At 43.8% G+C, this 20,460-nt stretch overlaps 1 protein-coding gene across 1 annotated transcript; it reads left to right on the top strand.

Moving 5' to 3' along the window:
• Positions 1-638: 638 nt before the first annotated feature.
• Positions 639-20,331, top strand: chd1 (chromodomain helicase DNA binding protein 1). Its single transcript, XM_029169162.3, has 36 exons — positions 639-991; positions 2,352-2,452; positions 2,801-3,011; positions 4,043-4,159; positions 4,263-4,459; positions 4,948-5,222; positions 7,164-7,389; positions 8,119-8,219; positions 8,509-8,687; positions 8,792-8,916; positions 9,711-9,927; positions 10,108-10,197; positions 10,281-10,471; positions 10,750-10,938; positions 11,326-11,488; positions 11,566-11,718; positions 11,806-11,877; positions 11,975-12,124; positions 12,432-12,580; positions 12,760-12,856; positions 12,955-13,050; positions 13,251-13,427; positions 13,859-14,019; positions 14,094-14,135; positions 14,211-14,344; positions 16,130-16,268; positions 16,352-16,502; positions 16,806-16,928; positions 17,021-17,176; positions 17,273-17,515; positions 17,607-17,738; positions 17,923-18,101; positions 18,182-18,278; positions 18,353-18,404; positions 18,494-18,737; positions 18,935-20,331. The coding sequence occupies exons 2-36, from the start codon at positions 2,400-2,402 to the stop codon at positions 19,215-19,217; spliced, it is 5,364 nt and encodes a 1,787-aa protein (XP_029024995.1). The 5' UTR covers positions 639-991; positions 2,352-2,399; the 3' UTR covers positions 19,218-20,331.
• The last annotated feature ends 129 nt before the right edge of the window (positions 20,332-20,460 follow it).

The raw sequence follows: 20,460 nt of genomic DNA, 5'->3' as shown, positions 1-20,460 counted from the left end.
TTTAACATTACTTTAACATCAAATAAATATTTTGTATGTAGACATAAGGTAGAATTGATGGTGAACAGCTTTGCTTAGTTTCTAGACAAGCATCTTCTCTGTGACCAAGGGATACCTGCGCTCACTCAACCCCGTGTCAAGGAAAGCAGTGATAATCAACACGTGTCCAGTAGGTGGCACTGTTGTTGCGTGCAAGGCCTTTATTACGGTTACGTTATAAAAGCTGACATGAAAAACACCTGGATTCAGGTAATCAAAGAAACTAGACCCATAAAAAATACTTCTTATTATACTAAAAAGCTGCTGTGTATGATATAATGGCATTGCATGTGCACCGTGTGAGCACACATTTGATTTAGTTCTGTGTTTAAATTTGCAACCTCATCATGAAGAAAATAATCCTAAACCCTGTAGAGAAAAGGGACGCATGAGCAGAGTCCTACACTAGGATCCATAGACAAGGCATAATTTCAGTCAGGTATCAATAGACCAATGGCCTTTGTCTAACTTACGCGATCATGTTGAGTTTGGGTCTCCCACAGAATGAACCGGCACTGGCCTTTCTACTGAAGCAGCCGCTGTCAGATCTTTGCTGCGGTTGTAGGATGTTTTTGGAGCAGCAGCGCTGTGACGTCACTGCCCGGGGTTTCCTAGTGAAGTGAAGTCTACACCGTCATGGCGGAGGCCGGTTGTTGGAGAACCCTGGATAGTGAAATGCCAGCTTTCTAGAATCGCGGTTGACCGACGAAGCTTTGATTTTGCTTAGGCCTAAAACAGGAAAGGGACAATTGGACGGAGAGAAAAAACATCTTACTTCCACCGAACTGAAACGTTCGGGGCTGCTCTCCCTAACTGGGAGCTAGCTAGCTAGCTAGCTGGCGCAAGGTAGCGGTAGCTACCATCAGCTACTAGCTCACTAGTTAAATACAGAAGAAAGGACCTTTGAAGTGAACTACGGGACGTAAACGGCTTTTCCAGCTGGGTTTCTCAGGTATCACAATATTATCTCTCGGTAATGTACAGAATAATGTTACTTATCATGTGCTGTAGTGAGAAATTAAGCTAACATTGCATGTTGTTGGTGAAAATGCCGCGAGAAGTGGATGGCGAATGAAAACAAGATGGAAGTAGGTGAAGTTAGGTTAGCTCATTTTGATATGCAGTTTAATTATGAACACGAACTCATTGTATTATTTTGCTGTGGATCACAGCGCCAGGGAGCGCTGGAATAGTTTATACCAACCACTTACTATAACCACGAGGAAAAAAAATCCCCCTAACGCGAAGAAGCGCAAAGTTTTTGTCATTTGTTAGCTTCCGCGCTAGCCTCGTGTTTCATAACGTACATGCTAGCTTATGTTTTCCTCCGCATCCCACCTATGTTGTGTATTGCACTTAAGATTAAATAAACTAATACTGCTATAACATTTAATATCTATATGATTCCTGTACGTACTGTGGAGAAATGATGATGCTAACGTAGTAGCTTTAAGTATTCTTAGAAAGTATAACACCGCGTAACAGCAGCAGTTAGTTGAACTGTGTACATTCGACATTTTCTAGCAAAGTGGTAACAAGGTTTAGTCAGAGTCTTTGCTGCGATGCTGGTATATCTGCTGGCGCCCTGACCGTGGTGCTTATTGAATATGTGTGCACCCCGCCAATTGCTAATACTGGCCTGTTTAGCCGGCGTTAGCTCGTTAGCTGTAGCCACGGGATGATCAAACAACACCCCGAATCGATGACGCGAAAGTTTGGGTCAGCCTTCGCAGACCTTTTTACCGTTTTACCCGGGCCCATTGCGCTGTAGAACGATTATTTTTTGTTCACAATCCTCACCTTATTGTGCAAAACGGGCTGCATTGATAACGGTGCAACAGCTAAGTTACTCGTAGTGAACCGAACCGTACGTTCGAGTTAGCGCTGTGATGTGCGTTTAATGTGCGTTTAATTATTCACACGCTGAAACACACAAAATGACCAGACGTTTAAATGGACCTCCAGCTAATGCGTCGATGCCACTAGACGGACCATGATGTGTTCTGCCGCAAGTTGATTCTACCTGATCATTAGAATTTCTGCCTGCCTGTGCTTTTCGCCATTCTGCCCCCACATTCATAACAGAACATTTTATTTTTGAGTGTTGTGGTCAACAGCTGGGCAGCACAGGGTTCGCGCTGTGATGCCATTTGCGGGAGGTTGTAGCCTGTAGCATCCGTTAGATCACGCCCCAGCTGTAAACTGACACGCGGTGCTCACAGGGTCGTCGCTCTTTTGCGCCCGTTCTCATTTCACCCCCTTTGATTTCATTGTTATCTACAACTACAGTCTACGTTTGTGCTTCTTGTCAGGTTGACCACGTGAGCTATACACGTTGCCTGGGGAAGCCTCTGTTCAATATGGCTGGACGCAAGGAGGATGAAAGTGTCAGCAACAGCAGTGGAGAATCAAGGTAAATGAGATGTTTACAGTAAAGGCATCTCTGTGGCGATGGTAGCACTGGTTGAAACCTGTTTAGATAGAAGTTTATTTTTTAGTGTGCAGCAGACTAGTTTTCAACAACTTGTCTCCTGTATCTGTTTGGTGTGCTGCAACTTCCAATGTGTTTACATTAAAAGAATATATTTCAAAAGTTGCTGGCTGATGTTTAATGTTAAACCACAGTACTGTTCTTTGTGTTGTCTGTACTGCTGTGCTGCGTAAAAAACAAGTATAGATAGATATGTTGTATCTTTTTCTTTGAAATGAATACATGTCAGTACTAATTTATATTTGTTTATTTGTCCCTCAAATGTGACAGTAATTCCGATGATGAATCCGGTTCTGGATCAGGCAGCGCATCAGGCTCTGACTCGGGCTCCAGTTCTAGCTCTTCCAGCAGCAGAAGCAGCCAGTCAGGAAGCAGTGACTCAGGAAGTGGCTCAGACTCTGGTAGCCAGTCAGATTCTGACACACAAAAATCCAAACAGAAGATGGAATTGCCAAACAAGTCAAACATTGATGGAGCTGAGGTAAAGACATTTAAATTTCAATACAACTTTAAATAGTACAGACGTGTTCCTATGGCTTATTTTAAGTTAGACTTATATTGAAAATGACCCATCTGGCTATAAGCATGTACCAAAAAGGCTCCATAATGGGACCTGGACCTTCAATCTGTGCTGGGCCAGTCCATGCAGTCACAAGTGAAGCCGCTAGGATAAGAATCTCTGAGGCTATAGCTCCAGAAAAGGCTGTTTTGTGCCCTCAAGGCTGTGGAGAAGGTTCCTGTCCCCAGAAACCTTCTTGGAGTCTTGTTAATAGGTGCGGGAAGGATGGAATTGAGAGGTGGATTGTTGCAGCTGTTCTGTGGCTGTGGCATCATTCTGGATGCCTCCCTGGCTTGTTGTTCTGGGCTTGTCTGTGTCTCTCGGCTGGCCTGGGCATGTCCCCCCCAGAAGAGCTGGAGGAAGTGTCCAGATAGAGCAAAGCTTGGGAATAAAAATCAATAAACAATAATGCAGTTGACTGACTGCAGCTGGGTTGTATATGTGTATAGACAGATAGTGGTTAATGTTTTGGTGCTTTTTGTTTCACCTGGAGCTGAGCGGTGTGTTGTGGCTAATCTCGTACAGATCATTCTACTGAAACAGTCGTCCAAACTGATTCAGTTTCCACGTGGCCGACTATTCAAACACGTGTTTAACAAACGTAACGTATAAGTCAGGCCAGGTTTAATTTACAAATAGCTGCTGACTAGTCAGGCCCTGAAGGTTTGACTAACTAGACCTCTGTGATGTTGGCTCTGGTTTCAACATCCCTGTCACAAAGCTCCAACTGGACAGTAGAGACTGACCTTATGTCTGAGTTGTAGTAGTAACTTCTGTACAGCCTGTAACTGCAGAAAGTAAAGTATTGTCATTCGTAACCTTGGTAACACTCACCGTAGGCTTAAAAAGACCCATAAATGATCCTGACAAGGAAATCTTTAGACAGTCTAATTTTATGTTTATAATTACTTGTAATATGTTGCCTTACTTTTAACTACACTCATTAATTGCAGTTCTGGAAGTCCAACCCGAGTATTCTAGCGGTTCAAAGATCTGCTATGCTCAGGAAACAGCAGCAACAGCAGCAACAGCAGCAGCGACAAAGCTCTTCAAATAGTGGATCTGACGAGGTTTGTTTTCTGCAATATACTAATATGTTGCTTTTGCTCTAACTGGGAGCTAGTGAACATAAACATAAAACATAAATATAATGGAGGTGACTATGTGTTGTAGGACTCCTCTAGTAGCGATGAGTCAGATGCATCAAGTGGATCAAAACGGAGAACAAATTCAGGTTGTTCTGACTCTGGATCCGTTTCGGGATCGGCAAGTGGCTCTGGATCAGACTCCTCAGCGGAGGACAACAGCGATGAGACGGCGTCAGACTATGAACCCAGTCACACAATCAAGAGCCGAAAACCCCCAACTAAGTAAGTGGACAGTTCCCCTGAATTATTATTTATTAACCTGTTTCCTCCTCTGCTTTTAGCCTTTTGCATAACATTATGCTTTTATGTTCCTAAAATTAGAATGTAACTTATTAGTGACTATAACATGATTATCTGAATATCTGGATAAGCGTCTGTGAGGTGATGCTATCACTGACTCATGACACAAGCTCAGACAATATGAGACATCAAACACCCAACAATATTGCTCATCAAGTCTGGGATGCATTAATGTCTGGTTAGATGTGATGTGCAGCAAACCAGATTGCTATGCAACTTTTTAACAGTCAACTGCACTCTGCCCCTCATAGTATGTAGTATCTTGTAATGCTTGTAAAGCTAAGAAGTATCAAAAACATAGAACAGAATAGAAGTTTTGTTACTCATTGTGGGATATCTGACTTATTTGACTGTAAATTTACCCCCATTGCTTATTTCATTCATTTATTTGCCACGTCCTGTTTTTCCAGGATGAGTTTTCGAAATGGGAAGAAAAGTAGCACCCAGAAAAAAAACAAACAGAAGTGTTCGTCTTCTGAAGATGAGGATGAGAGCTATAAGAAAGTTGCATCCGCTGGGCCACGACGGCAGGCCACGGTCAACATCAGCTACAAAGAGGATGAGGAGCTGAAAACCGACTCAGACGATCTGGTGGAAGTTCTGGGTGAAGATGTTCCACAGCCTGAGGAAGATGAGTTTGAAACACTGGAGAGAGTGATGGACTGCAGAATAGGAAGGAAAAGAGGTAGGAGGAGACAAAGTGTAATTTCACCTACAATTTCCTGTATAATGAGTGTAGGAGGTTTAGGGGATGTCAAAGGGACTACTCACTCACTCACTCACTCACTCACTCACTCACTCACTCACTCACTCACTCACTCACTCACTCACTCACTCACTCTAGTTCTGGGCTTAACTACACATCTGAGTGTCATGTGCATCAGAGCTGTGAATGATTTGACCCAATGTAACAATGTGAAGGCTGAGAGTTGAGCCTTTTTAATCAAAAATAACCTAGTCATGGTACTTTATATTGAAGCGTAAAAAAAACTGGTGTGGGTGTAATGTAAGTGGCATGTTTTAAGCTAGACAAAAAATTGGTTGAGAGTCAGCAGATTACAGCTGAAAGATGATTGCTGTTATTGATCAGTTGGGCTGCTGTAATGAACAGCACCATTAAGGTGAGGATAAGAAGCAGCTACTCAATACCGCAGATCCACTGGCTGAAGAAGAAAGTTTACATCCAAGGCGTGACCTGTTTATTTTGACAAAGACTGACACCTGTTAGTTATACACAGATGAGTATAATGAGTAATGAGTTTTTAGTGTGGAGTGTGCATGTTTTCTCTGTGTGGGTTCCTAAAGGGTCTCTAGTTCCCTCCCACAGTCCAGAGAAATACAGTCAGACTGATTGGAGATTCTAAGTTGCCTCTGTGATGGACTAGTGAGCTGTTCATAGGACAGTGACAGGAAGTCAACGAATGTTAGGCATTTGTGCGCATATTTCTTTTTTTTTTTTTTTAAGCCCGTTAGCTGTTCACAGCTTCTTTTTGTTACTTTTAATTCGGATATGTTACTTTTCACTGAACCAATTTTGAAATGGGGAAAATAATCAGATTCTCCTGTAGCTAATAACATAATTTTACAACGAAGGGCTGATGCTCCATGTGTCATTTATTTAAATGCGATGTGATCGGCCAACGTTCATCCTACAGCACGATGTAGCACAGGGGTCAAAGGTTTGGGGGAGAGAACAGCAACAAGCTAGCTGAGCATTTAGCTGCAATTCAGATGCAGAGCTCATGTGTTTGCAGTGTTCATTTCTTACAGTTTTTGAGGCAGCAGCTCAGACACCTCCAGCAGGGACTCACCTTAAAGTAGCAAACACCAGAGAGGAGGCTGAGTACTGTCACAGAGCTGGCTGAATTAACAGGCTACTGCAACCTTTTTTATCACCTTCATTTTGAAACATAAGGCAAGGTAGAGAAAAACGTGATGACAAGAGGGTAAAAAGGCCTTTATCACGTGTTTTTTTTTTGTAATGCTAAACTGAGGAATTGTGGACATTATTCAAAGCAAAGAGGCTGCGTTGCTGACTGATCATCAAGTTTGATTAGTACATGCATGTGGTTCAGTGTTTACATGACAGAGTGGTCGCCTGCTTCTGGGAATATGGAGTTTTCTAATCTAAAACCCCCAACCTGGTTCTAGTTCAAGCTGTCAATGTTGGGTTCACACCCTGACACACACGATCAGAGGGCTTGATGTTCCTCCAGGTGTTAAATCCTGTGTACACAGTCAGTACTGCACTAGTCTTATGGATTAGAGAGAGTCTGCAGACATGTTAGGAGTACTATGGGTGAGAAGCTACCTTCTAACTGTAATTACCCCATTTCTGATTCACTCTGTCCACTGCATAATAATCGTCATCCGTTAAAAACAGGTTTTGAGGGAATTTCCTTGTTGAGAGGTGGAATATCTCCTGTAACCTCAGATATTGCCTTCTTTTGTTTTTTGTGGGTCAAGCATAGTAAATGTATTAACAGTAACTACCAATGGCACAAGGTTACAGATAATATCTGTTAGGTTAGTCATACAATGATGGACTGTTGGAGATAGCAGTTGAAAACAGCCACCTTAGATGAGTAAAGCAGGTCATTAATCAGTATTCCCTTTTCCCTAACAGCAACAGGAAGTCCAACCACAGTGTATGCTGTGGAAGCAGATGGAGACCCCAACGCCAACTTCAATCCCAATAAGGAGGCTGGGGAGGTCCAGTATTTGATCAAATGGAAAAACTGGGCGCATATCCACAACACCTGGGAGACAGAGGAGACACTGAAGCTACAGAATGTAAAGGGCATGAAGAAGCTTGATAACTTCAAGAAGAAGGAGCAGGAAAGAAAGAAATGGTGAGAACATTTATTCTTGCTCCCTATGACAATTAATATTTAGGCCTTTATTATGGAAAATGTGTTAAACAGGGTGGCTAGTAGTTTTGTATAATAGGATAATTGTGAAGGTGAGGTAGTTGTAAATAAGTAGGAAAGCAGATAAAGGATCTGCTTATCCTTCAGTATTGTAGTGCAGTGCATTTATTCATTCACTGCAGCTGCATCCATCAGGTTCCGTTTCTGTCTGCATCACTCCTCAGCAAACTGCAGCATGATGCATGTTCAGCTGTTGGTGAACTGACCAGGCTACCTATTGACAGGATACACACCTAGGTGTCAGTCAGTGTTCATGTCACCCACACCAGCTGCATAATGAGACTGATCAGACCGTCAGTAGGAGGCAGTGACTGACTACAGTCACTGAGGGGTTCTGTAAGGCCTCTGCTCCTCTGGACAGCACTGATACATTGAACTCTGGCAGTATAATCAGACGCTTTTGAGTATACATGTAGTGGGTGGTAAGCTGCCCTGCACTTGTGACTTTTCATCCAGATGATGACGAATGGAGTTACAACAGCCCTGTGCTGATTTAGGAACAAAGAAAATAGGAAATGAAACCACACACCTCCACACTAGAGGGGAACCTATCCACATCTATCTCATCTTTAGTATGACTCTTTTTACATGGTGTGAACATGGAGCATATCTTAACTCTCTGTTTTTCTAATGTTTAATGTTTTTAACCAGGTTAAAGGCAGCTTCACCAGAGGACATTGAGTATTTGAATTGTCAGGAAGAACTGATGAATGACCTGCATTCTCAATACCAGCTAGTTGAGAGAATCATCGGTAGGTTGTGTATTGTTTGCTACTGCTACATTAGTTTGTGACAGTTCTCTGACATGCATTGTGTTTATTATATTTACAAATGTTAAAAGGATAAAGTTTAGATAATGTTTCATTTGATTGTGTACAGAACTATGTTGTGTTAAGACCTTAGTTTTACATTTTACACCGTTTTTGTACATATCACAAATGACATATCAAGAAACTTCAAGAAAGGTTTGCAGAGGTGTTGGTCATGTGATGTGCATTCACTGGGTTTGAATACTAATTAGTGTTTGTCTTCTCTGACCAGGACATTCAAACCAGAAGTCAGCAGCTGGTTACCCAGACTACCTATGCAAATGGCAGGGTTTACCCTACTCGGAGTGTAGCTGGGAAGACGGTGCTCTGATTGCTAAAAAGTTCCAGAAATGCATCAATGACTACATGAGCAGAAACCAGTCCAAGACCATTCCATTCAAAGAGTGCAAGGTGAACCACTGCCGTGTGTCTAGTGGCAGTAGTGGTCTGCTGCGTTACTAAGCGTTACTCTGTGAACCTTAGAGTCAAACTGACATCATCGTTTGTTTCCTTAGGTTCTCAAACAGAGACCCAGGTTTGTGCCCATGAAGAAGCAGCCATCTTACATAGGGGGGGATGGACTGGAGCTCCGGGACTACCAGTTGGACAGTTTAAACTGGATGGCCCATTCCTGGTGCAAGTATGATGCAAGCATTTGTTACATTCTCAGATTGCATGACCACCATCAATGCTCTAGTTGTTAAAAGCATAAGATTCATCACTTGCATACTGTTTCTGGCTTGGTGGCCTTATGGCCTCAATGGAAAGAGCATCTGTTTCGGATACAGAAAGTCACAGGTTTGAACCCTTTCACCAGAAGTGTCCTTGAACAAGAAACTCTGCGCTGGCTCCCCAGGCACTGTAATTGGCTGCCTACTGTTCCCCCAAGGGATGGGGCAAATGTAGAGGCAAACCTTCTACCGTGTACTTTTATGTGTGTGATGGCAAATGTGAATAGAAGTCAATTTTTTGCTTTTGGAAAACCATAAAAGTAATGTCTCGAGGAAACACTCAGAAATCTTTCTCCGAAGTGAATGCACCTCACGTGTTTATTTCTAACCCCAAAGAATCTGTGTACATTTTAAGTCATGTAAAAAAGTCATGACAGCCATCAACACTGGGCTAAACAGTGTCTGCTACAGACGTCTCAGTGCTTCAGGGTGTTATCAGCAGGATGAAACAACACTGCTCAGCTCCAGTGAAACCTGAGACCTGTGACATCACATCCATCTAGCTGCTGCCAGTCTGCTTCATTTTGCTCTTCGTCTCATCTTTATAAATGAACGTCTTCATCTGAGATCCTAAAGCTTTGACTTTGTACCAGTGGCACTGTGTTAGACTGGCTCAGACTTACAATTACCGGTCTTTGAACTCATTTAAGTTTAGTTTTATTTTTTTAAATCTTGCTGTCTCTGCTCTGTCTTTTACTCGTAGAGGTAATAGCTGCATCCTCGCTGATGAGATGGGCTTAGGAAAGACCATCCAGACCATCTGTTTCCTCAACTACCTGTTTAATGAGCATCAGCTCTATGGGCCCTTCTTGTTGGTTGTGCCTCTCTCCACGCTGACCTCTTGGCAAAGAGAAATTCAGCTCTGGGCCCCTCAGATGAACGTTGTCGTCTATCTCGGAGACATCAGCAGCAGGAACATGGTAAAGTAACTGATGACCTTTCATACACCCAGTAGACCATATGTGAGTGTGCACAAATCCGAATCCAACTGAAAAACATTCTTTTCTTACTTTCACATGTTCATGCATTAACAGAGTATTTTAAAAACAATAGTTCTATGATAGTATGTAATGTTTTCTCTCTTTGTTTTTGTTAAACAGATCAGGACACATGAGTGGATGCACCTCCATAGTAAAAGATTAAAATTCAACATTCTCCTCACAACATATGAGATTCTTCTCAAAGATAAGGTCAGCAGCCGGCTCCTCGTTGTCTCCACTTATAATCCTAACTGGAGTGTATGTTTATGGTACTAGTGTAATTGTGTCTGCAGTCATTTTTGGGCAGTGTTAACTGGGCCTTCATTGGTGTGGACGAGGCACACCGACTGAAGAACGACGACTCCCTCCTCTACAAAACCATGATTGACTTCAAGTCCAATCACAGGCTTTTGATTACTGGGACTCCACTGCAAAACTCCCTGAAGGAGCTCTGGTCACTGCTTCACTTCATTATGCCTGAGAAGTAGGACATGTTATATTATTCCTAGTCTGGAATGTAACTAATCGGATTTAATGTCTGCCCCAAGGTGTTTTTACTAATGCTAATTAGTGAGAAGAAGCAGCATGTTACTAGCATTGTGCTTCTGCTGCAGCAGTGTGTGTAATGACATCATCATAGGCTGCTTTGTGTCATTTCCTCTGTGGTGTTGGTAAAGGTGTAAACATAGCCTTACAGTAAGCAGACAACGCTCTCTTCTGCTGTATTGCTGCTTACCAACTGTGCTGTATGTCCTGCTCAAGGTTTCACTCCTGGGAGCTGTTTGAGGAGGAGCACGGGAAGGGCAGAGACTCAGGCTACACCAGTCTACACAAAGAGTTGGAGCCGTTTCTACTGCGCAGAGTCAAGAAGGACGTTGAGAAATCTCTTCCTGCTAAGGTGGAGCAGATCCTCAGAGTGGAGATGAGTGCTATCCAGAAACAGTATTACAAGTAAGACTCGCTCATTGCTTAAGTGAAGAAACGTTTTGTTTGGATTGATCCAACTAAAGTGACATTTAAGGGATAGAGGAACATTAACTTTTGGATGAACTGGAGTGATGACAGAAGCACCTCCCTGTTTTAAAATGACTAAACTGTTCATCTCCAGTTTGGGTTGTTGCTTCATGAGATATTCAAAAATGATGCTTCTATTATGAAATTTAACTGTTAATTGCTGTTGCCACCACGTGCTGAACAAACTAGATGTTGGAAGTTTGCTTTAAAAACAAATTACATTTCTGAACAGGCTTAAAAAGGATAGTCTTTAGAAACAAAAGCTAGGACGCGCTTCATCATCATCAATACATCATAGTTTCTGTATGTTCTGTTTGTGAACAGATGGATTCTGACCAGGAACTACAAGGCTCTGAGTAAAGGTACCAAAGGCAGCACATCGGGTTTCCTGAACATCATGATGGAGCTCAAGAAGTGCTGTAATCACTGTTACCTCATCAAGCCCCCAGAGGACAATGAATTCCTCAACAAAGCAGAGGCCCTACAGGTCTGTTGATGCCATATATACACATGCTCCATAAACACTGCTGCTCTGCTAATGTGACTCATTCCTGTTTTCCACAGCAACTGATACGCAGCAGTGGGAAGCTAGTTCTGCTGGACAAGCTGCTGGTGCGACTGAAAGAGAGGGGCCACAGAGTCCTCATCTTCTCCCAGATGGTTCGGATGCTGGATCTCCTGGCGGAATACCTGAGGAGCAGACAGTTCTATTTTCAGGTAGGTGCAGTGTGACATACATGCTGATAAGCTGTCCTACATACTACATGACACACGTGTGAATTTTTGTGTTTGAATTGTTTGTAGAGATTAGACGGTTCCATCAAAGGGGAGATGAGGAAGCAGGCACTGGATCATTTTAATGCTGAGGGCTCTGAGGTAGGTTCTGTGCTGTGGACATACATCATGATGCAGTTTGTGCTTAGTTTTGAACCAGAAATGTTGCAGATAGTGACTTTTTTTCTCGTGTGCTCAGGATTTCTGCTTCTTGTTGTCGACACGTGCGGGAGGTTTGGGAATCAATCTGGCATCAGCCGACACAGTGGTCATCTTTGACTCGGACTGGAACCCGCAGAATGATTTGCAAGCGCAGGCCAGAGCCCATCGGATTGGACAGAAGAGACAGGTCAGCATCCACCTTTATAATCATGTGATGTCATTGAGCTATTTTATACATTACATATTACGCAAATAGAAATTGAACCATGAAATAATAAAGACGCGCAAAGAAACAGTTAATATTTGGTTTGTTGTATTATCAGACTCTGGTTCCTTATACTTAATCATTTGAGCCTCAATCCAAAGAAAGTTAAACTGTGATATATGGGTGTTTTCACCTTTTCACCCTTTTTACACATTTAGTACGAACATTCTTGAAATCAGGTTTGTAAGCAGAATATTTAATTTCTTACTGTTTGCCTGTGGCCTTGCAGGTCAATATCTACCGTCTGGTGACTAAAGGCTCAGTGGAGGAGGATATAATTGAGAGGGCAAAGAAGAAGATGGTGCTGGATCACCTTGTCATTCAGAGGATGGACACCACAGGGAAAACCGTCCTCCATACTGGTGCTGCTCCCTCCAGGTATCTAGTGCATGTTTGTTCTGCTCCTTGACTCTCCTTGACTCTGTTTCTTTTAACTGTAACTCTGGTGCTTGTTGCTGACAAGACATAGACAAGACAAGATATAAGTAGAGATGCTTTACAGCATGTTTTGTTTTTTGTGAAGTTGGTTGATTCCTTTTGAATATTATTGCACACAGTTCTGCACCGTTCAATAAGGAGGAGCTGTCTGCCATTCTCAAGTTTGGTGCTGAGGAACTTTTCAAAGAGCCAGAGGGGGAAGAACTGGAGCCTCAGGTATGTAGTCATGCATGCTGAATGTACATATTATACACATGCTCTCTCTGTCTGTGTACCTGTGTAGTAGCATTATACAATTCTGTTTTGTTTTGTAGGAAATGGACATTGACGAGATCCTCAAACGAGCAGAGACGCGAGAGAATGACCCTGGACCTTCCACAGTGGGAGAAGAGTTGCTATCTCAGTTCAAGGTTGATAAAAAAGTTTTTTGATTCAGTTATTATTTTCACTCCCGTTTAAATAGTATTACACAAAATGCTTTATATACCTCATAGTGTGCTATTGTGGAAAGGAATTTGGATTGTAAAATGCTTGAAAGTCATAGAGGAGCTGAAGCATGAAATGCGTCTCTTCTTTATGCCTTATAGAGTTTTGTCTTTCATTGTTGCAGGTAGCCAATTTTTCCATGATGGAAGATGAGGAAATAGATATGGACTCTGAGCGGAGTCAGCGGAGTTGGGATGACATCATTCCTGAGGAGCAGAGAAGAAGAATGGAAGAGGAAGAGCGACAGAGGGAGCTGGAGGAAATCTACATGCTGCCGCGCATGAGGAACTGTGCTAAACAGGTACACATCCTCCTGAATCCAAGCAGCAGTTCACAGATAAGACTCTAATGGTTCAGAGCCTACCTGGGCTCAGTGTTGGGCCCAGTCCCCTTCTCGCTTCATTTGCTCACACTTAGGAAGCATGACGGTTAAATTTCTTTTCCCTCTGTCACATCACTGCTTAGTGGAAGTGTCAGTGGAAGAAGGACTGAAGTCATGGTTCTAGCTTGTTTAAAACAGTCCAAGTCATAAATATAAAGCATGCCATGGTTTTCCAGCTTCTATGTTCCCTGTTTTTCTGTGTTTTCTTTTCATATTTCCAGCATATATTGCAATATGTTGACTCAAACTTGTTTGTTGTTGCTCTACAATGCTTTAGAATGAAAAAGGTTCAGCCCATTATCAGCTGTCCTGTTGACTACGTTGTGTTCTAACATTTGTCGTCCTGACAGGTTAACTTTAACGCTAGTGAGGGTCGGCAGAGTAGAAACAGGAGGTACTCTGGGTCTGACAGTGACTCCACCTCAGAAAGGAAAAGGCCAAAGAAAAGAGGGCGTCCAAGGACCATTCCACGGGAAAACATAAAGGGTTTCAGCGATGCTGAGATTCGAAGGTGAATGTTCAACCTGTTGGTTTCTCAGCGGGGCTGTTGATTTATTCCTCACATGTTCCTTTAACATCCAACAGGTTTGTCAAGAGTTACAAAAAATTTGGAGGACCATTAGAAAGGTAAGCTTGATCAGGCTTATTTGCTTTTGCACAAAACCGTGATACGAAGTGTCAGTGTGTGTTGTCCTCCTGCAGGTTGGATGCTATTGCTCGTGATGCAGAACTAGTAGACAAGTCTGAACATGACCTGAAACGCCTGGCAGAAACTGTTCACAACGGCTGCTTAAGAACACTACGGGAAAACCCCTGTGGGCCGGAGAAGACCTCAGGTAACAGTCCCATGATGTCCGCCTGCATCCTGACCTGGAGGAGTTAAATGGCAAAGCTTTGGGAACCTCTCACATTGTTCTTCATTGTTCTCATGACACTTGGGGTTTTTGTACATGGACTGTAGGCGTTTGTGACACCCTGGCTTTGCCTGGGATGCAGACAAAGTAATGCATGATACTCCATGTGTTTATACACTTTACAGCCAAAAGTATTCCCTCACCTGCCCTGACTCACATATGAACTTTAGTGACATCCCATTACTAATCCATTGGGTTTAATATGATGTTGGTCCACTCTTTGCAGCTTTAATAGCTTCAACTCTTCTGGGAAGGCTGTCCACAAGGAGTGTGTTTATGAGAATTTTTGGCCATTCTTCCAGAAGCACATTTGTGAGGTCACACACTGATGTTGGATGAGGCCGTTCTAATTCATCCCAAAGATGTTCTATCAGGTTGAGGTCAGGACTCTGTGTAGGTCTGGCCTACACAGTGCTGACCTAAATTTCATCCACACCAGACTCGTCATCCTTCTGCACAGTCATGTTGGAAGAAGAAGGGGCCAGCTCCAAACTGTTCCCACAAAGTTGGGAGCATGGAATAGTCCAAAACATCCTGCTGTGCTAAAGTATTCAGAGTTTCTTTCACTGGAACTGAGGGGCCAAGCCCAGCTCGTGGAAAACACCCCCCCCCCCCCCTCCACCAAAATTTACACTTGGCACAATGCAGACAGACAAGTGTCCTGGCAACCACCAAACCCAGACTGGTCATTGATAGAGAAGTGTGATTCTTCTCTCCAGAGAGAATCATGGATCCCCACAGATCTAGAGTCCAGTGGTGACCTGCTTCACACCACTGCATCCGACGCTTTGCATTGCACTTGGTGATGTATGTTTGGATGCAGCTGCTCGTCCATGGAAACCCATTCCATGAAAATCTCTGCCACTGTTCTTGAGCTAATCTGAAAGAAGTTTGGAGGTTTGTAGTGATTGACTCTGCAGGAAGTTGGCGAACTTTTCGCTCTATGCGCCTCAGTATCCATTGACCCCGTTCCATCAGTTTACATGGCCGACCACTTCATGGCTGAGCTGTTGTCTTTCCCAAACACTTTTACCATGTTCTTGTAATACGGCTGACGGTGACTGGGGTTTAGGAGCGAGGAAATTTCATGACTGGATTTGGTCAGTCAGGATAGGTGGCATCCTATCACAGTTTGATGTTGGAAGTGACTGAGCTTCTCAGTCTGCTTGATTTTATGCACCTCTGGCTGTGGAAGTGATTGAAACACCTGATAGGATAGGTGAGCCAATACTTTTGGCAATAATATATTAATAGTGAATATAATAATAGTGTACGTCAGTGAGTTCTCTGCTTTCTACTTTGAATGTATTCACTAGGTGGACATCAAGCTGTGTTTGGTGCAGATCACGGTTTTACAGACTGTACAGAGCAGCAGAGATGTTTCCGTTTAAAGCCTCTCCTGACTGAGGACCAGTATTTTGCCAGACATCAGTGAAAGAACATCAGGTTCAGGGCAGCATAAATTCCTTTGCTGTCTTAGTGCTGAATTGGTTTGCCTGCATGCCGGGATTTCACCAGTTGAGAATATTAGATGCATGTGTGAGAAAAGAGCTGTGGACACATCAAGACATTTTGTTTTCTTCAGTTACCTTAGGGACGTAAGAAAAAGTAACAGTTTAACAAAACCTATGTGTTTATTATGCACGTCATTGCATATCATGGTCTTCATGGTGTTAACACATGTAACCTCCTTTGCTTGCTCATCAGGAGGCAGGAGAGGTAAGATGAAGGGTCCCACATTCAGGATCTCTGGAGTCCAGGTAAATGCCAAGCTTGTCATATCTCACGAGGAGGAGCTGGCTCCACTGCATAAGGCCATTCCTGCTGACCCTGAAGAGAGAAAGAAGTAAATATACTTTGATTGTTGTGGTTGTTAGATGCGGTGTTTGAGTCTTTGCGCCTTTTAATAAATAGGACTATTTTGACCAGGTACATGATTCCATGCCACTCTAAGGCGGCACACTTTGACATCGAGTGGGGGAAAGAGGACGACTCTAGCCTCCTCATAGGAATTTACGAGTACGGTTATGGCAGCTGGGAGATGATCAAGATGGACCCAGACCTCAATCTGACTCACAAGGTGATAAAACCTCACATCATTGGGGGAACTACACTGATGAGGCATAACGTACCTGAAGTGGATAGTACTGTTTTTGAGTGACGCATAATGAATAATGAATAATGAATTTGAGGCAGATTGTACTAAAGTACAACCTGACCCGAAGCTGGTTCCACAGAGGAGCCTGGCAGCTAAAGGCTCTGCCTCCATCCTACATGTAGAACCCCTAGAACCACCAGTAGAACAGCTCTGAGACCTCATAGCTCCTTATGCTTCTTTCTAAGATATTAAACCTTCATATCTACTATTCTCACTGTTGCTCAGCTCCTACCAGACGACCCTGACAAGAAGCCTCAGGCCAAACAGCTACAGACCAGAGCAGACTACCTCATCAAGCTACTCAGCAAGCATCTGTCCAAAAAAGAAGCACAGAAACAAGCAGGAACAGTAAGTCACATCCAGCTTGTCTGTGTGGATGAGCCGTTTTCATTACTTCAACCAGTTGCCTGCTAGAATCCGCCTGTGTCCTGTTTGTGTAGGCTGTTTCACTGAAGAGGAAACCAAGAAGTAAAAAGAGCAAGACGATAAAGCAGACTAAGGCAGAGGAAATGATAAAGAGCCCATCTTCAGAACCCGCATCAGAGAAGAGGTCTGATGATGACGAGGAGGAGGAGGATGAAATCGAAGAGGAAAAGGTATGTGCAGGTGCACGTGGAGCTACTTTGATGATGTGAATGTTTCTCATTTTCAGTTACGGGCTGAAATGTGACATGTTGCTTTGAACCATTTAGGAGTCGGTGCAACCAAGCAGACGAGGCAGAACGGAGCGAGTGTTGACGGAGGACGAGGACGACAACGATGAGGAGCAAGAGCCGGAGGAGGTCTCCTCATCAGGGGAGAGGGAGGTCAAAGAAAAAGAAATCAAAAAAGAGAAAAAGGAAGAAAGTTGGCACATGAAGGAGACGAAGGAGCCCAAAGAGAAAAAAGAAACCAAGCCACTGGAGCCTGTGCACAAACAGGAAAACGTGGAAAAGGTGACACCTAATTGATTGGTAATTTAATGACATATGCTGCAGACAAGACACTGATTTCTCTTCTAACTGTCTGTGAAATTCATGTCATCAGAACGAAATAAAGACTGAAGCCAGGGACCGAACAAAGAAAAGCTCAGACGTGCCGGTTCACATCACAGCAAGTGGGGAGAGTGTGCCAGTGTCGGAGGAGTCTGAGGAGCTGGACCAGAAGACCTTCAGTGTGGTATGTGTTATCAGTGTGCAGCACATCTAAAGGGAGAAGGCCGAGCAGGATTCACAAAAACAGAAACACGGCTAACGGCAAACAACCCGAAGCGGCAGAAATGAAGAATGCACCAGATAATAAATGACTGGAAACATGGTTGAAATGGTTTGATAGTAAGTGGCCTCTGTTCGGTGTGTTGCAGTGCAAGGAGCGCATGCGTCCGGTGAAAGCAGCCCTGAAGCAGCTGGACAGGCCAGAAAAAGGCCTGTCGGAGCGCGAGCAGCTGGAGCATACGAGGCAGTGCCTCATAAAGATTGGAGACCACATCACTGAGTGTTTGAAGGAGTACTCAAACCCGGATCACATCAAGCAGTGGCGGAAGTTAGTTCACATGGCGTCTGTGTTTTTATTCCTATTATACTCGTGTGTGTGTGTGTAACAAAAATTATTGTTTTTAACAGAAACCTCTGGATATTTGTTTCCAAATTCACCGAGTTCGATGCCAGAAAACTCCACAAACTATATAAGCATGCAATCAAGAAAAGACAAGAGACACAGGTATGGACGCTCCTCTGATATGTTCACTTTGTCGTGGCGGCGCAGCAAATCCACTCATGATGCTGTTTTTCTAGGCCATGGAGCAGAATGCCCGAAATGTCAACACGCATGGCTATAAACACGCAGGTACGCGTTCCTTCTACTCCTCTCACATGTAAATACAAGTATGTAAGTTCAGTCACGTGACCCAGCTTTTGTTACCGCTTTGTCCTCAGATATTGAAAGGCTGAAAGAGAATTCTCACCAGGACGACAGCAGCAGAGACAGCTACAGCTCAGAAAGACATCACCCCTCAGGTCGATACCATGATGGCAGCAGCAAGGAGTCACACAAGATGAGTTCAGGAGAGTCCAGGAAGAGACCTTACAGCTCCTTCAGCAACGGCAAAGACCACAGAGACCACTACAGACCCGACAGCAAGGACAGAGACAGGGACAGGGACAGAGACAGACAGGACAGGTGAGTGAGGCCAGGGGACCAAGGGGTCGGGGGCCCGAGTCTGCCACACAGGCCTGGGGTCGGGGGCGGCCTCAAGCTTGGCGTCATCAGTCATTTAACAGAACTGGGGCTAGCATTCCTGTAGAGCAGCTCTGAGAAGCTCTGCTTCCTAATGTGTGTTTGCCGTGACGTAACTAAGATCATGTGTGTATTGGCAGATACTACAGCGAGAGCAAGCACAGGAAGGTGGAGGAGTTCCGCAGCAGCAGAGACTATCGGCTGGACTCCAAGGACTATTCTCACTCGGACCATCGTGCTTCCTACCGCTACCACGCAGACTGGCAGACTGAGCAGAGAGCCTCAGCCAGTGGGCCCCGATCTCCTCGAGACCAGCGCTCCCCCTATGATTCCCGCTCACCCATGGGACACCGCTCCCCGTTTGACTACTCCTCAGACCACAAGAGCACCCCAGAACAGATCTGGAGCAGCCGCAAGACATAACAAGAGCTACTTGGGTCTGCTAGTAGCAGCCATAGACTCAGCAACACAGCAGATGCCTTACAGGGACTGTTGACTCCAACCTGAAACACTTGGAAGCACTGTCTATCAGTCAGTTCAGCATGGCTGTTACCTCTGTGCTTCAGTTGCAGCTCATCTCGGGCCCCTGGGTGGCGAGTGCCAGGGAGCAGCCCCAACCAGGTAGCAGATAAAAAGAGCCTATTTTTGTATTCAAGAGTCTAACGGCTGCGTTCTCCTGGAGGCGGGACCGCGTGCAGCACAGTTTTTATTTTTACAGATGTGTTTTGTTTTTTTTTAATTTCCACACTTGGCCCTGAGTGATGCCTCATGTTCCCAAACCCACGACACTGGATCTTCTTTGACTGTTCTGTCCGTCTGTCTGTCTGTTTAATGTGAGTATGGAGCTTATTTAAGTGCTAACTACGAGACATTACAGATCGAGTCCAGGCTGGGCTCAGGCTCATCACCTGAAGTACCTCATCCACATCATTTCTGGTTCCTTTCTTCCACCAGGTGGCAGTTATTTAATAACGTATCTTAGCTGTAAACAGAATCATGTGTTTTCCCTTCAGTGATGCTGTTGTACATTTTGTAAAATATCTGCTCTGTTTCCTCAGGCTTTTGGGTTAATTATGACTTTTCCCCATCAACTCAGGCTTTTGTCATTCTATGATTTACCGTATGTACAGTAGTTCTTGATGATTCTTTTCACAGTGTACTTGTTGGGAAGGGAAGGTTCTTTAACAGTGGTAAGTTGTAAGTAGTTTCGCTTCGGTTCAGTCCATATTTTAAGTTGTCATCAGCTCCAGGAAAGACTCGTCTTTTAATGGAAGAACCTGTTAGATCTTAAACTTTTTACATGATTTTCTTTCCTTTTCAATAAATTTTCTGTGTAGGCAATAATAATGTCAACGTTTCTATGCAGCCAAGTATGTTTGTGGTGAATCACCCAGATGAATGAAGTCACTGTTACAGTTCACACTGTTGTACATAGATTTTCTCTAGATTTCATAATGAATTTACACTGAGAGTGCATGACTTTTTATGAACGGTTTTATATAGTTGTTTATGAAGCCATTAAAAATCAATCGCCATACGCCCTGCAGCAGCTGTGTGTCGCCTTTGTGAGTGTGTGATAACCCAGCGCTGCTTTAACCGGGTCGCTCCCACACACGCACTTCCTGCTCTGGTTTCATACCTTTAATCAACGCTCCACCACAGGTTA

Source organism: Betta splendens, chromosome 12, assembly GCF_900634795.4.
Source record: "Betta splendens chromosome 12, fBetSpl5.4, whole genome shotgun sequence".
Classification (NCBI taxonomy): Eukaryota; Metazoa; Chordata; class Actinopteri; order Anabantiformes; family Osphronemidae; genus Betta; species Betta splendens.
This window is presented reverse-complemented; position numbering and strand designations above follow the sequence as displayed.